At 36.8% G+C, this 17,517-nt stretch overlaps 1 protein-coding gene across 1 annotated transcript in view; it reads left to right on the top strand.

The window, feature by feature from the left end:
- CHIC2 (cysteine rich hydrophobic domain 2) overlaps window positions 1-17,517 on the top strand; it is a 70,457-nt gene that overhangs the window by 19,641 nt on the left and 33,299 nt on the right. Inside the window, exons 2-3 of the mRNA XM_005907635.3 lie at window positions 12,546-12,600; window positions 12,738-12,893. Coding sequence (XP_005907697.1) covers window positions 12,546-12,600; window positions 12,738-12,893 — 211 coding nt within the window. The remainder of the gene's footprint in view (window positions 1-12,545; window positions 12,601-12,737; window positions 12,894-17,517) is intronic.

Here is a 17,517-nt window from a genome sequence, read left to right as displayed (position 1 = left end):
CAGGAAAGCTGATTAGTGAACCCCAAACTTCTTTTTTACTTATGATAACATACCTAGTTAGTACCAAATAAAAGATTCAAATATAAGAAATTATGTTGATGTTATTATATGTTATAAAATACTTTTAATATATTTGCTTGTATATCTACTGAAAAATAGATCCTATTTTAAGAAACAACAAATGAAACAAAATGTGTTTAGATCTCCGTCACCAAAATAACACTGCAGGGACTTCCCTGGTGGTCCAGTGGTTAAGACTCTGAGCTCCTAATGCACGTGGCCCAGATTCGATCCCTCCTCAGGGAACTAGATCCCACATGCCACAACTAAGACCCAAGGCAGCCAAATAAATAAATATTTAAAACAAACAAACAAAACAGAAAAACACTGCATAATATTTGGTTATTAATGAACATATCTGTGCCACTGTAATGAATTTTTTTAAGACCCTTTGTGTGTGTGTGTGTGTGTGCACTCAGTTGTGTCTGTTTGCAACCCCATAAACTGTAGTCCAGGCTCCTTTCTCTATGTACTATCAAATTGTGTGCTTGAAGGGTTTATGATTTTGTAAGGTTTTCTCTTTTACGTTCTAGATCATATGCTCTGTGTATGTTTTTGTATTTTTTGCTTAACAGTATATTATATGTGCTTTCCATATTATTAGTTTGCAACCAGTATTCCTGCCTGGAGAATCCCATAGATGGAGGATCCTGGTGGGCTATAGTCCACGGGGTCGCAAAGAGTCGGACACGACTGAGCGACTTCATTCACTCACTCACTCATTTTTAATAGTTGTCTAGTATTCTATTATGTTGAGATACTGTAGTAGTTTACTTAATATTCCCAATATTTTGTTTATTTTTCTCTATTGTGAATAAAGTTTCAGGAAACTTAGTTGTGCATATAATTTTATTCACATTTTGGATTATTTTTTAGGCATGATCCCTGAAAGGAAAAGTTACTGTACCAAAAGTATAAATATTTTTAATGCCAAATTAATTTCTGGAATGGTTGTAATAATTTATAGTTCACTGACAGTACATGGATATTTTCCATCTTAAGACCTTCTTGCCAACATAAAATGTTTTTTAGTTTTATCTATTAGTCTCTGTAGCTAACTAAATTAGGATGCCACCCATCTTGAATTATATCTTAAAATTATTAAGTGCTGCTTCCAGTTTTTTGGATTAATAAAATGTTAGGTTATTAGGTTGAATTCAGCTTCCTACCCATTATTCTTCTTTCAAGCATGTTGAATTATTATTTTAAGAAATTTGATCTTTTTATTACTGTCCATGGCCAATTATACTTTGACTTAGAATAAAGTAGATTATTATTATATTTAAGAACCTCAAACTTGAAGGAACATAATGGATAAAAGGAGTAATTTCTGATGCTGTTAATTTAAACTGAAACAGATGTCACTTCACTGCTAACAAACCCACCTCCTGCCAAACTTAAAAAAAGCAAAAAAAACAGCCCCTCTCCTCCAACCCTCCTGCTGAACTAGATCTAAGGTAGTATCAAAACTAACCTATGTCACATCAAAATCATTAAAGATGGTATTTTGTAGTTAGCAAACATGAAGTATGTGGCTTTTTTTGTCCATTTAATAAAAAAGGATGGTTTCATTAAAACTTTATCTGACAATATTGCTTTGGCTGGAGTAGAATAGATTTAAAAAGCAAAGCTTTGGCAGAAATAAAAGACATAGCAAAGAAAGTATTTGCTGTAAGTCAAATGGGCCTTAGAAAGCATCACTACGAACAAAGCTAGTGGAGGTGATGGAATTCCAGTTCAGCTATTTCAAATCCTGAAAGATGATGCTGTGAAAGTGCTGCACTCAATATACCAGCAAATTTGGAAAACTCAGCAGTGGCCACAGGACTGGAAAAGGTCAGTTTTCATTCCAATCCCAAAGAAAGGCAGTGCCAAAGAATGCTCAAACTACTGCACTCATCTCACATGCTAGTAAAGTAATGCTCAAAATTCTCCAAGTCAGGCTTCAGCAATATGTGAACTGTGAACTTCCAGATGTTCAAGCTGGTTTTAGAAAAGGCAGAGGAACCAGAGATCAAATTGCCAACATCCGCTGGATCATGGCAAAGGAAGAGAGTTCTAGAAAAACATCTCTTTCTGCTTTCTTGACTATGCCAAAGCCTTTGACTGTGTGGATCACAACAAACTGTGGAAAATTCTGAGAGATGGGAATACCAGACCACCTGACCTGCCTCTTGAGAAACCTATATGCAGGTCAGGACGCAACAGTTAGAACTGGACATGGAACAACAGACTACTTCCAAATAGGAAAAGGAGTACGTCAAGGCTGTATATTGTCACCCTACTTATTTAACTTATATGCAGAGTACATCATGAGAAACGCTGGGCTGGAAGAAGCACAAGTTGGAATCAAGATTGTCAGGAGAAATATCAATAACCTCAGATGTGCAGATGACACCACCCTTATGGCAGAAAGTGAAGAGGAACTAAAAAGCCTCTTGAAAGTGAAAGAGGAGAGTGAAAAAGTTGGCTTGAAGCTCAACATTCAGAAAACTAAGATCATGGCATCTGGTCCCATCACTTCATGGGAAATAGATGGGGAAACAGTGGAAACAGTGTCAAACTTTATTTTTGTGGGCTCCAAAATCACTGCAGATGGTGATTGCAGCCATGAAATTAAAAGACGCTTACTCCTGGAAGGAAAGTTATGACCAACCTAGATAGCATATTAAAAAGCAGAGACATTACTTTGCCAACAAAGGTCCTTCTAGTCAAGGTTATGGTTTTTCCTGTGGTCATGTATGGATGTGAGAGTTGGGCTGTGATGAAAGCTGAGTGCTGAAGAATTGATGCTTTTGAACTGTGGTGTTGGAGAAGACTCTTGAGAGTCCCTTGGACTGCAAGGAGATCCAACCAGTCCATTCTGAAGGAGATCAGCCCTGGGTGTTCTTTGGAAGGAATGATGCTAAAGCTGAAACTCCAGTACTTTGGCCACCTCATACAAAGAGTTGACTCATTGGAAAAGACTCTGATGCTGGGAGGGATTGGGGGCAGGAGGAAAAGGGGACGACAGAGGATGAGATGGCTGGATGGCATCACCAACTCGATGGATGCGAGTTTGAGTGAACTCCGGGAGTTGGTGATGGACAGGGAGGCCTGGTGTGCTGCAGTTCATGGGGTTGCAGAGTCAGACACGACTGAGTGACCGAACTGAACTGGTACCAAATAAGACATTCCCTACTCTAGTAATCAAGTTGTTTGCTAGGAGAAAGCATGCTCTATAAGTAGGACTCCAGGAAAAGAGTCTTTTCAACTATTCTGTTGAGAGCAATCTCATCAGTAGAGAAATTTGGATTACATCCTGGATTGTAGTGGTTTGAATAATGAATGGGAGGTGAGATAAAGAGATCAATGTGGAAGACTTTTTCAAGACCCTGGATGAGGAAGGAAAAGAGATGGATGCCATCATACGTTGAGGGAGAGGAAAATAGGAGTTCAGATTCTCAGGCTGAATAGACTTAGGCAATTTTGTAAGCTTCGTGTAAGGAGCCCCAAAAGAGGGAGAAATGAGTAGATTGCAGAGGAGGCTGAAGGAGATGCACCGTATCAAATGATTAGCTTGCCTCCATTGAGAAAGATGATAAAGTTACTGAAGTGAAGTGAAGTTGCTCAGTTGTTTCCGACTCTTTGCGACCCCATGGACTGTAGCCTACCAGGTTCCACCGTCCATTGGATTTTCCAGGCAAGAACATTGGAGTGGGTTGCCATTTCCTTCTCCAGGAGAGCTTCCCAACCCAGGGATTGAACCCCGGTCTCCCGCATTGTAGGCAGAGACTTTACCATCTGAGCCACCAGGGAAGAGGTAAATCTAAACATGAAAGGGAGAGAAGGCAAAGCAGTTTTTTATTTCATTGGTCTTTTTCTCTTTGGTTGGAGTTAAGGAACTATGGTTATCTGCAAAAAGAAAAAAAGTGCCTTGTGAGGATAAGGCTGAGCATACAGAGGAGCAGTTGTGAAGTATGGAAAAGGAAGCTGATTATGAATGATTTAAGATTGTTACTGCATTAATCTAACTGAAGTTAGATGTAATTTATGCTTTTTTTTTTTTTCCCTAATGTAGTTCCAAGCAGTGAAAATTGAAGTAAAGAATGTAAACATTTCTATTGGATTGACAAAAGACCCTCTAGAGGTGCAGAAGATAAAGGGTTCTTTTTGAGTATGGTTAAATGATTGTGTATTTCTGGCAGGTAAAGAGAAAGTAGAGTCATAGGGAGCAGATTTAGAATGGAAAGCAAGGAGGAGTAGTAAGGAGGAATGGGTTACAACCAGACACAAGGAAACAAATTTAATAAAAGTGGAAGAAATGAAATGATTGATGGTTTAGTGGTAAGAGGAGAAATTTACAGTTCCGAATTTCAGGATATAATTATAAGTGTTGATGTTGGTTGCTGATTTAAATAGAAGTGACTTTCCTCAGATTAGATAAGGTCAGTTAATAGTTAGATTTTGGTGCTGAAGATTGAATTATTTGGGATAAAAACAGGAGTTGTTGTAGAAAGGAAAAACTGTGACATAAATGTCTGTGTCCTTAGAGAGTGTGAAGTTGTGCAGAAAAGAACATAGCAGACTTGAGACTGCTATCCTTAAAAAGCCTTGTTTGCTGTGTTGGTTTTTGGTTGGTGTCTGAGAACTTGTACTTTGGAAGTGTTCCCAGTATGCCCAGAATTGATAAGAATGGCTCACTGTGCCTAAACTGTTTGTACAAATTATGTGGTTTATACTGAACGTCTGCTTTCCTTCTGGAAAGTTTGTACATGTGTCTGGAATTTTGGTACATGCTAAGTCGAGGGGGCCTATGTGACTAGTCCCTGGTAAAAGCTTTGATACTGACTCTCTAATGAGCTTTCCTGGTAGACAACATTATATATATGTTGTGAAAACTAGTTCCTGGAGGAACTAAGCACATCCTGTATTCTTCATTGAGAAGAGATTCTTGCAGGCTTGTTTCTGGTTTCCTCTAGACTTCACCCCATATCCCTCTTCCCTTTGCTGATTTTGCTTTGTACCTTTCTGCTGTAGTAAATCTAGCTCTGAGTACAATATGTTGAGTCCCTTGAGTCTTTCTAGTGAATCATCAAACCGGAGGATGATCTTGGGGATCCTCAACACAGAGGGAGTGACCTGGAATACTGAAAATGATGGTTGGGGCTTGGAACAATGTGAGAATCATGGGCATCAGAAGAGAGAACAGTGGAGTGGAAGTTTGCAGTGAGGAGTTAATAAAATGTAAACCACTTTTCTGGCTTGGAAGTTAATTTATTTAGCAAATATTTATTGAATATTTATCAGGCATTGGGCCAGACATTTAGAATATAAAGAGAGTTAAGATATCATGCCTACCTATAACCATCTCACTGATTATCAAGATAGGGAATTAGGCTTATGAAATTTTTATAGTGAGACATGATAATTTGCTATGCAAGAGAGAATATAGTCAAGTATTATGAGAACATGGAAGATGGAGTCTGGAAGATGGACTCCAGAGAATGAGCTGTAGTTGAGAATTTCTAAGGAGAGATTGTCATTTCATAGGAGAAAATATACCTATTTAAGGTATCCAAGTAGCAGATCAATAATTAGAGGTTCCAAAGTTAAATATTAAAAGAAGTTTGGAAAGGGTAGGATCTATCATGAAGAGAGGTTCTGAATTGGATGAAGATGAGAGTGCAGAGTAGCAGATTAGAGTCGCTTACTCTAAGTTTTGCTTGTAGATTAGGAATGAGGTGACAATGATATGAAAGTAGGTGAGGTATGAGTAAAAGAATCCTATTTCAAGATTCCATTTAAACTTAGGTGTAAAGTTTCAGTGCCTTTGCAGAACTTCACCAGATATAAGAACTTCCTTGGAAGAAAAGTTATGACCAACCTAGATAGCATATTGAAGAGCAGAGACATTGCCAACAAAGATCCGTCTAGTCAAGGCTATGGTTTTTCCAGTGGTCGTGTATGGATTCGAGAGTTGGACTGTGAAGAAAGCTGAGTGCTGAAGAATTGATGCTTTTGAACTGTGGTGTTGGAGAAGACTCTTGAGAGTCCCTTGGACTGCAAGGAGATCCAACCAGTCCATTCTGAAGGAGATCAGCCCTGGGTGTTCTTTGGAAGGAATGATGCTAAAGCTGAAACTCCAGTACTTTGGCCACCTCATACAAAGAGTTGACTCATTGGAAAAGACTCTGATGCTGGGAGGGATTGGGGGCAGGAGGAAAAGGGGACGACAGAGGATGAGATGGCTGGATGGCATCACCGACTTGATGGACGTGAGTTGAGTGAACTCCGGGAGTTGGTGATGGACAGGGAGGCCTGGCATGCTGTGATTCATGGGGTCACAGAGAGTCGGACACGACTGAGCGACTGAACTGAACTGAACTGAAGAACTTTCAAAATTACCTCACTTTATATAAAAGTAAGAATTGGAGGAATTTCCTGGCAGTCCAGTGGTTAGAATTCTGCACTTTCACTGCCACGGGCCCAGGTTCAATACTGGTCAGAGAACTAAAATCCACCCCATCCCCCACCCCCACACACATGCAAAAGCTAAAAATTGGCCTCATAAATGCTTTCTTCCTTAAAAAAATTTTAAGCTATGCAAGACTTCCTTTGTAGGATTTTGTGATCATGAAATGTTACATAGAACGTCCTGAATAGTTTGATTTGAATGAATTCTCTTTTTCTCCAAGTTCTAGTAGATCGTAAACTTGTAGTATATAAGAGTAAAATAGGCTAAGTTTGATGTGTTTTATCTTTTTGCCATTCTTTGAAAACAGTTTAAATCTTTTATCACTTCTAAAGCAATGATTATTTTAACAGTGATTCAGGACAAAATCTTTCAGGTAACAGGAATAGATGTAGATGTAGCTCAACTCAGTTCAGTCGCTTAGTCGTGTCCGACTCTGTGACCTCATGGACTGCAACACACCAGGCTTTCCTGTCTATCACCAACTCCCAGAGCTTACTCAAACTCATGTCCATTGAGTCAGTGATGCTATCCAGCCATCTCATCCCTTGTTGTCCCCTCCTCCTCCTGCCTTCAGTCTTTCCCAGCAACAGAGTCTCTTCCAGTGAGTCAGTTCTTCGCATCAGGTGGCCAAAGTATTGGAGTTTCAGCTTCAAAATCAGTCCTTCCAATGAATATTCAGGACTGATTTCCTTTAGGATGGACTGGTTGGATCTCCTTGCAGTCCAAGGGACTCTCAAGAGTCTTCTTCAACACCACAGTTCAAAGGCATTAATTCTTCGATGCTCAGCTTTCTTTATAGTCCAACTCTCACATCCACAGATGACTGCTGGAAAAACCATAGCTTTGACTAGACGGACCTTTGTTGGCAAAGTAACATCTCTGCTTTTTAATATGCTGTCTAGGTTGGTCACAGCTTTTCTTCCAGGGAGCAAGTGTCTTAATTTCATGGTTGCAGTCACCATCTGCAGTGATTTTGGAGCTCCCCAAAATCAAGTCTGTCACGGTTTCCATTGTTTCTCCATCTGTTTGCCATGATCTTAGTCTTCTGAAAGTTGAGTTTTAAGGCAACTTTTTCACTCTCCTCTTTCACTTTCATCAAGAGGCTCTTTAGTGCTTCTTCACTTTCACCCATAAGGGTGGTGTCATCTGAATATCTGAGGTTATTGATATTTCTCCCGGCAGTCTTGATTCCAGCTTGTGCTTTATCCAGCCCAGCATTTCACATGATGTACTCTGCATATAAGTTAAATAGCAGGGTGACAATATACAGCCTCGATGTACTCCTTTCCCAATTTGGAACCAGTCTGTTGTTCCATGTCCAGTTCTTACTGTTGCTTCTTGACCTGCATACAGATTTCTCAGGAGGCAGGTCAGGTGGTCTGGTATTCCCATCTCTTTCAGAATTTTCCACAGTTTGTTGTGATCCACACAGTCAAAGGCTTTGGCATAGTCAGTAAAGCAGAAACAGATGTTTTTCTGAAACTCTCTTGTTTTTTTGATGATCCAGCGGATGTTGGCAATTTGATATCTGATTCGTCTGCCTTTTCTAAATCCAGCTTGAACATCTGGGAGTTCACAGTTCACGTACTGTTGAAGCCTGGCTTGGAGGATTTTGAGCATTACGTTGCTGCCGTGTGAGATGAGTACAATTGTGCAGTAGTTTGAACATTCTTTGGCATTGCCATTCTTTGGGATTGGAATGAAAACTGACCTTTTCCAGTCCTGTGGCCAGTGCTGCATTTTCCAATTTTGCTGGAATATTGAGTGCAGCGCTTTAACAATATCATTTTTAAGGATTTGAAATAGCTCAACTGGAATTCCATCACCACCTAGATGTAGCACATGTCTACATTTTCTTTCAAACATCTAATGGACTGATAGGTAGTAAGTATTGAATAGTAAGTAAGACAGTTTTTGGTAACACTTTGTCAGTCTTCATTTTCTTCTTTGTTTCTTTTCTCTTTCCTTGTTTCCAACTTTTCCTTGCATTTTTCCTTTTATTGCTTATGGCTACGAAGGACACTTGTTAAAACCCACAGCTAACTGCCTGTCTCCAACAGCAACATTCAAAGCTAGGGAGAAAGTCATCTATTAAAGTAATATGTTTTGAAGTTAGTTTTAAAGATGTTAATGGTAGCTTAAATTAAAGCAACCATTTTCTTTTATTTATATACTGCTGGTTATTCACCCTCTTTTCTAAAGTAAAGACTCACTTCTGGTAGAACAGCTGATAGCATTTGTTGTGAATAATTCCAGCTTTCAGATGAAAATTAGAATTTTTGGAAAACTTATGTCTGTCACTGTGAGCTTGACAACTTCCCCAAACTTTTGCTGAGATAGGTAGTTATGGTGTGATGATTCTGGTATCACACAATGACGTGTATCAACATTTGGAAATCTGCATCACTCAATCTACCAGTGTTTTCCAAGGTACAAATATATGAACTTATAGAATCAGGTATGGGTAAAAAAAAAAAAAAGCTAGTAAAAAAAAGATATACAGTGGATTTTAATTTAACAAAGTATTAAAAGTTCATTGATAAAATTTTTTTCCGCCTTGCAAAAAATTCTTAATAAGCTACCACTTATCAAGTGTTATAATAGCAAAGAATATACAGAATTTTTCAACTACGTATCTGGTGAAACTCAATGTTCTTTATAAACGTTAACCAAAAGAGCATGGGGGATTACCTGGTGGCTCCAGTGGTAAAGAATCCGTCTGCCAATGCAGGAGACATGAGTTCCATCTCTGAGTAGGGAAGATACCCTGCAGTAGGAAATAGCAACCCACTTCGGTGTTCTTGTCTGGAAAATTTCTGTGGACAGAAGAGCCTGGTGGGCTGCAGTCCATGGGGTTGCAAAGAGTCAGACATGACTGAGCACTCATGCACACAAAAGAGTGTGTTACTACTGACTGAATGCAGAAAGAGATGTAAAAATTCAGCTGTCTCCCATTGTTGGACATTAAAGAGATATGTGAAGATCTCACTAAAGTTTTTTGCTTTGAAAAATATTTGTCATAAAAACATTTTCATTAGCATACAGTGGACTCATTTATGAAAAAATATTTTAAGTGTTTTAGGGGTTTCCGTTCTAATGTATAATCCAAAATAGTGATAAATATAAATCGCATAAACTTACATTCAGTGAAGTCCTCAAGGGTTTAAGAGAGCAAAGAGGTCCTGACACCAAATGTTTAAATATAGCAGAGTACAAATGGAAAGGGTGCCTGGTTATCATGGCTCGATCTGCCTGTAATCGCGAAGTACTTGATTCAAATGTAAATATCTTTTTAAGACTTTTAAAAGGAAAGCAAATTGCTGTTGGGATTCACTCCTGTGGGCTGGGGAGACTCCAAGCTCTTCAACAGCAGTATCTTTTTGATACTCTTTATAGGTATTCTTGTTCAGAAGGTGGGAAACCACAAGTGAGGCAAAATGGAAAAATTATTGGCACGAAGTTAAAGGCTGGTGGCAGAGCTAAGCAGTCCCATCTATTGTGAACACGTCATTCTTTTGGGGGCGAGATGAAGAAAGAAGGGTTGCTATCTGTTCTTAAGACACATCAAAAGTATGAAGAGGGGAGTGCCTAAGGAAAGTCCTTAGTTCTTACTCAGAAGAATAACTACTAGCCTGACTTAAAAGGAACCTTGACTTACAGGAACAGCAGGGCAGTTAGTTGGTAGTGCTTCCTGGGTAAAGCATCAACACCCAGCCACTCAGTCCTGTTGTAGGGAGTATCCAGTCTTGGGAAAGAAAGGAAATAGATGTTTATACTCATGCTGGACTGCTGCCTCCAACATAGCGTATTACCTGGCAAACTATTGGTATTTGATAAAATATTCTGTTTTAAATATTTAAGTATATTAAATATTAATGGCTGAAGATGGTAGGGGAAGACACTTACCTTTAGGAGACTTGGAGGTATCTGGTTGTTGCTTTTCTAAAAAAATTTCAAAACCAGTTGGAAGGAGATGGTTAATTGCAATAATAAACATGATTGAAATGAAACCTGTTAATTGAAGGAGAAAGTCATCAGACAAAAGGAGATGACACAAGAGATGGAAATGTATAATTTAGAAGCCAATACTCAGTAAATGGCTGGATGGCATCACTGACTAGATGGACGTGAGTCTGAGTGAACTCTGGGAGTTGGTGATGGACAGGGAGGCCTGGCATGCTGCAGTTCATGGGGTCGCAAAGAGTTGGACACGACTGAGCGACTGAACTGAACTCAGTAAATATTTGTTGATTATATCTCCTCTAAGAGAAATAGATGAAAAGGAAGTCCATTATCTAGAGACCTCAGAACTATCAGCAAGCACTGTATACCTTTTCCTCATGCTAGGACCTTTGCAGTTGGGGGTGAATTATCTATAGGGGCAATCTCGGGTAGAACCACATTGTTCTGAGGCCCCCATATTAAAAAATAGGTTTAACTCAGAGTCTTAGAAAGAGAATATCACCAATACCAGAGTTATATTAAATAGTAATGGTTTATGTTTAGTGTGAAGAGAACTTTGTCTTGGACCTAGGTAATTGTATTGTAGTTTTTTCATAAATAGTATCCATTGTTTATAAAGACATATTGATGTTATTTCAATGCTACTATTAAATAATTTTTGAAAGTACTTTAAGATGATGACAGGATAGTCTCTGATGCCACCATCTAGATGTTGTGGAGAAGTCTAGGTCATGATGCAAATGACAGCCTGACCCACGGAAGTGCTGTGATTAACTTGCACACTATTTTAAAGGTGGGAAATTTTGCATAGAGGTCTGGTTTTCTAGCTCCTCCTAGAAAAAGAAAGTCATACAGACTGTCAAAGTTAGGCCTGCATTCTAGTGTGACAGTAGTCAGCTGGATCTGACTCATTACATTCACGCAATACCTGGCCAGTCTCCAACACCCCTTACTGCCTTAACACAGAATACCTACTTAATTTCTCTCTGTGGCTTCACTGATGGTTGAGTCAGAAACCCTGGCCAGCTCTTTCATACAGAATATCCCAGGGGATCCCTCTTATCAGTGCCAGCTATTTAAGATGCAGTCTTGTGTATTCAAGACTGGCTGCTAAGACAGTGAATTTTAAGCATTTTCTTCACAAGAGAAAAAAAATATGTGTGAGATGAATGGATATGAACTAGTGAACTTACTATGGTAATCATTTCACAGTGTATGCATGTATCAAATCATTTGGTTGTATATCTTAAACTAATACAGTTTTATATGCCAAGTAAATCTCAATAAAACTGGAAAAAAGATTTGGCTCCAAAATCCAGTAAAAAAATTATCATATATAAACATCTCAATTTTATTTCCAGGGTGCAGTCTGCTGTTACCAATGTGTCTATGAGTGTTTTTTTTCTTTCCTGCTAACTTATGCAAAGAAATAGTCAAGTGCCCAGTCAGTCTTCATGATCTGTGCAAACATTTAAAAGCTTAAAGATGTTAAAATGTACTACCTTGGTTTCATTTCTTTGGAAATAATGTATAGCAAATGTCTTAGTATTTGAAAGTTAAAGTAGCCATGTTGTTCCAAATATTTTTAACATTCTCTAGGTGTAATAGCAGTGTAGATATGCTGGTCTTAGAAAATGTTATTTGCATTCTTAGACAAGTCACTATTTTGTTGAGTATTAACAAAATACTCTTAACCTAAAGAGTAATTAATAGCAGAGATTTTAGCTTTCGGTTACTTAATTGGAAGAATCTTAGTAATTTTGACAAAATTGGACAATTGTGTTGTTTTCTGTTTCATTAATATTTGGCTCACAAAGATAACTCCAAGAAAAATGATGTCTATATATATTCTTAACCTCTTGTATAAAAGTTTTGATTCAGCTGCAGAATTGCTTTTTGCATTTCGTAAATTGCTAATTATAATGTCTTAAGCTTCCATTGTTATTCTGTGTATAAAGTTATAAAGTTGTGCTCTTATTTACTTGACCTTTTATTAAGTTAAATGGTCTGTTTTTTTGCAACAGTGACATATAATAATATATTTTTCTTTTTTTTAAAAACATAGATTTGGACTGAGCAACAAATTTGAATCAGAATTCCCCTCTTCATTAACTGGAAAAGTGAGTGTCAATTATTTAGACATTATTTAAATACCTCAAAAATAGTCTTTTCCTAACAAATTAGAAAAAAATTTATGTTAGACATGTTTATTGACATTAATGTTTCAGTATTGTTATTTCTTAAAATTTTTCTTTAGGTAGCTCCTGAAGAATTTAAAGCCAGCATCAACAGAGTTAACAGTTGTCTTAAGAAGAATCTTCCTGTTAATGTACGTTGGCTACTTTGTGGCTGCCTTTGTTGCTGCTGCACTTTAGGTTGCAGTATGTGGCCAGTTATTTGCCTCAGTAAAAGAGTAAGTTGAATTATATATTTTAATTTAAATTTAGAAGTAGACAAGCGAGATCTTGCACTATCTAGTTTTTATTTTTTGTATTGAATGAGTCACTATTCTGAATAATATATAAAAGTAATTTGATCCAGTAGAGAAGTGATTGACCATATACTGTTATATTCAGTAGCCATCTAAAAATAACATGTAATTTTTATGATGTAAGACATTACGTTAGAATGGAGTACAGCCTTATCTATATATCCATTGATGGTGGTAATTGAAAATTTGTATTAAGGTCTGCCACTTATCTCTGTGACCACCTCGAATGTGTTTTCCTAACCTCTTTAAACTCTAGTTGACATATCTGTAGAATGGCAATATTTATCCCTACTGAATAGGACTGTTATAAGGATGAAATAGTGTTTGTAAAGGTTTTAGCTGAATAGTTCAAAGTAATAAATATTGATTAATAGCATTATTACTGATCTATAAGATAGTACCTCAGAAAAAAATGGTAACAATGTTTGTTAAAATTGTGGAAAATTTGATTTTCTCTTTTTATTTAAAGAGTTTTTGTTGTTGTTATTTTACAAGTTTCCTGTGATGAAATAGTAATCTTATAATCTGAAAAAAATGGTCTGATGGTGGTAGTGGTTTGGTTGCTAAGTTGTGTCCAACTCTTGCGACCCCATGGACTGTAACCCTCCAGGCTCCTCTGTCTGTGGGATTTTTCCAGGCAAGAATACTGGAGTAGGTAGCCATTCTTTCTCCAGGGAATCTTCCTGACCTAGGAATCAAACCCAGGTCTCCTGCAGTGCAGATGGATTCTTTACTGACTGAGCCACCAGGGAAGGCAAACAAATGATCTAAAGACTAATAATTTTGACTGCTTATAATAAAAAATTTCCAAGATATGGGTAGAGGTATGGCAAATTAGTACAGATTGAATGTTACATTTTTTTGTTATAAAGCTTTAAAAATTATGGTAATTATATGTATAAAAATGAAATACATTGGAAGAGAATGAATAGTTTTGTGTGGCTACATTTCATTTTGTCATCAAATAATCATAAGAAATATAGAAAAGCAAATTTTATTTGTCCTTTTTTGTCTTACAAAATAAGATGTGTATTTTACTGGAAAAGGTTTTTAACTAGTGCATTTTGTTGATAGGAAGTAGATACTGCCTTGTAATAGAATTGCTATTGTAATATTTAATTTTTTATATTCGAAGAATATTTCTTTTTTCCCCCAAATAGTACTCACCAGATCATCTTCCTACCATAGATTAAAAGAAAAAAATCTGATTTTTCCTGCATCCACAGTTGAATTTGTAGTTCTTGTAGTTAGATCCCCTCACTCCCTCCTACTCTTTGGACATTTCCAGTGCTTATGTGACTGCTGTAACTTCCTTACTTGGTTGGTTGCTATTATTTAACCCAAGGAATTAAAGAGTATTATTACTATAGAAACCTTTGAAACAGTTATTTTTATTTTTTTTTTAATGAATAAATAAGATATTGTAATGTGTGCACAGTGTAGGATTTAGAAAACAAAAAGAAACTTCCTACCCTTTTCCATGCATTCTTAGTAACAAGATCATATTTTGGATGCTTTCATTGAATTCTTTCTTATTTGAGACATAAGGTAGATTGACTTTTTTAGGTTATTTCAATCTATAGTTTCAGAAAGTATATTTCATTCAACTTGTATTATTACCTCTGAAGTCTTTCTTGTATATATGTTTATGATTTAATTTTATATGGACTCTGCTGTCCAGTTGGCATAAACAAATAATGATTACTGGTTAAAAAACTGTTTCCCTGTCATGGGTATAAGCTGTTACATAATTGGAGAGAGGGACCCTTCTTGCATATATGAAGGGTGTTGCTCCTGCTGCTAAGTCCCTTCAGTCGTGTCCGACTCTTATGTTAGAGGCCCTGAAAAAAGGGATGTTTTGTCAGATGGGGGTGGGATTTAAAGCAGGGATTTTTAACCTTTTATTTATCATTTGCCCTTTTTGTCTTACAAAATAAGACAAAGTAAGCTATAAAGTATTATAAATAAGACCACATGGTATTAAACTTAAGATGGACCCATAGCAATCAATAGAACAGAACCGATATGTAGGAATGTGAGAAGCATTCTCTTGTTTGGATGTATTACAATTTGTTTATCCATTTGCCAATTGAAGGACATCCTTTGTGAGATCTTTAACTTGCAAATATATTTTTCCAGTCTGTAATTGTTTTTTCATTCTCTTAATGTCTTTGGTAGAGCAAAAATTTTTTATTTTGATTAAGTCCAGGATATTAATTTTTAAAAAATTGTGTGTTTGTCATCATATCTAAGAATTCTTTGCCTAAATTAGGGTCACATTTTTCTCCTATGATCTTTTCTGTATTTGATGACCCATTTTGAATCCATATTTGTATGGGTGTGAGATACAGGTCAAAATTCATTTTTTACATATGACTTCAAGTTTTCCAGGATGATTTGTTGAAAAAAGTATCCTTTTCCTATAAATTGCCTTTGTATATTGTCAAAAGTCAGTCAACCATATTTATGTGGATCTATTTCTGGACTCTGTTCTATTGATTTTTATGTGCCTATCTTGATTTTAATACCATGTGGTCTCATTTGTAGTAGTTCATAGCTTTGTAGTATATGTATTTGCTATAGTACTATTTGTTGTTTAGTTGCTAAGTCATGTCTGATTCTTGCACCCCCATGGACTGTAGCATGTCAGGCTCCTTTGTCCATGGGATTTCCCAGGCAAGAATACTGGAGTGGATTGCTATTTCCCTCTATCTTCCCAACCCAGGGATTGAACCCGAGTTTCCTGTACTCTCAGGCAGATCTTTTACCTTGTAGCCACCAGGGAAGCCCCGCTATAGTACTGTACTACTACCATAAAATTATAAAGTATTATAAAAGCATGTGTGTGTGTGTAGTTTAGCGCCTTATAGCTTTACAGAAAGTGTTGAAATCAGGTAGGACAAGTCTTCTAAACTTCATTCTTCTGTTTCAAGATTGTTTTGGCTATTCTCTTTTCATTTTCCACACAGATTTTAGAATCAGCTTGTCTTATCTTTTAAAAGTTACAGTTTTGGTTGGTTTGAAATTATAAATCAATTTGGAAAAAATTGACATCTTTAACAAGTCTTCAAAACCATGAATGTGTTATATACCTCTTCATTTATTTAGATCTTTGATTTCTTTTTCATCAGTATTTTCTAATTTTTTTGTGTAGAATACAGATCATGCACATATTTTATTAGCTTTATGTGTTTCTTTGTTTTTCATGTTATTAATGGTATTTTTAAAATTTTGATTTCCAGTTGTTCATTGCCAGTACATAAAAAATGCAGTTGAGTTTTGTATATTGGCATTGTGTTCTATATGACCTTACTATATTTCAGGAATATTTTTATAGATTCTATGGGATTTTCTACATAGATAACCATGTTGTTTTATTTCTTGTTTTCTAATCTGTATGCCTTTTATTTCTTTTTCTCTTTTTTTCATTGGGTAGAATTTCCAGTAAAATGTTGAGTAGGAGTGATGTAAGTGGAGTCCTTTAAGGCCTGATTTTTTTCTATTTTTCTGTTTTTAATTTCATTGTTTTTTTTTGCTCTTATTTTTACTACTTCTTCTCCTTGCTTTGGATGCACTGACTAGAATCTCCAGAAAATCTTTGACTGAAGTAGTGAGAACAGGGACTTCCCTGGTGGCACAGTGGATAGGAATCTGCCTGCCAGTGCAGGGGCACAGGTTCAATCCCTGGTCTGGGAAGATTCTACATGCCATGGAGCAGCTAAGCTCGTGTGCCACAACTACTGAGCCTATGCCCTAGAGCCCACATGCTGCAACTACGGAAGCTCCCATGCCTAGAGCCTGTGCTCTTCAACAAGAGAATCCTCTGCAATGAGAAGCCCGCTCACCACAACAAAGAGTAGCCCCCACTTGGCGCAACTAGAGAAAGTCCCCGTGAAGCAACAAAGATCCCGCAGAGCCAAACAATTTTAAAAAAAGAAAAAAAAGTAATGAGAATAGATGTCCTTGTCTTACTCCTGATATTAGGGGGAATGTATTCACATTTTTATCATTCCATATCATATTATGGGGTTTTGTAGATGTTCTTTGTCATATGAGGAAGTTTTATTCTACTGCTTTGTGGGGAGTTTACATCAGGAATAGATGTTGGATTTTGTCAGATACCTTTTCTGCTTCTTTAGAGTGGTTATATAGTTTTTTATTTTTAGTTTAGAAATATGTGGAATTGATTGAATTTTTAGACTTCAAGTTTGTTTAGAAGTCCTCTGTCTGTTCATGAGGGATATCTTTCTGTAGTCTTTTTTCATAATATCTGACTTTGGCATTAGGGTAGTGATAGCTCACAAAATGAGTTGTGAAATGTTCTCTCCTTTTCAGTTTTCTGAAAGAGTTTGTGCAGAATATGCATTCTTTCTTTCTTAAGTTTTAGGAAAATTCACCAGTGAAGCCATCTGGACCTGTAATTTTCTTTGTTGGAATTATTTAAACTACAAATTCAGTTTATTTAATATATATGAAACTTTTCAGGTTACCTACTTTATCTTCATTGAGCCTCATAGTTTCTGTTTTTCAAGGGATTTGTCTGTTT

This window comes from Bos mutus, chromosome 6 (genome assembly GCF_027580195.1).
Source record: "Bos mutus isolate GX-2022 chromosome 6, NWIPB_WYAK_1.1, whole genome shotgun sequence".
Taxonomy (NCBI): domain Eukaryota; kingdom Metazoa; phylum Chordata; class Mammalia; order Artiodactyla; family Bovidae; genus Bos; species Bos mutus.
This window is presented reverse-complemented; position numbering and strand designations above follow the sequence as displayed.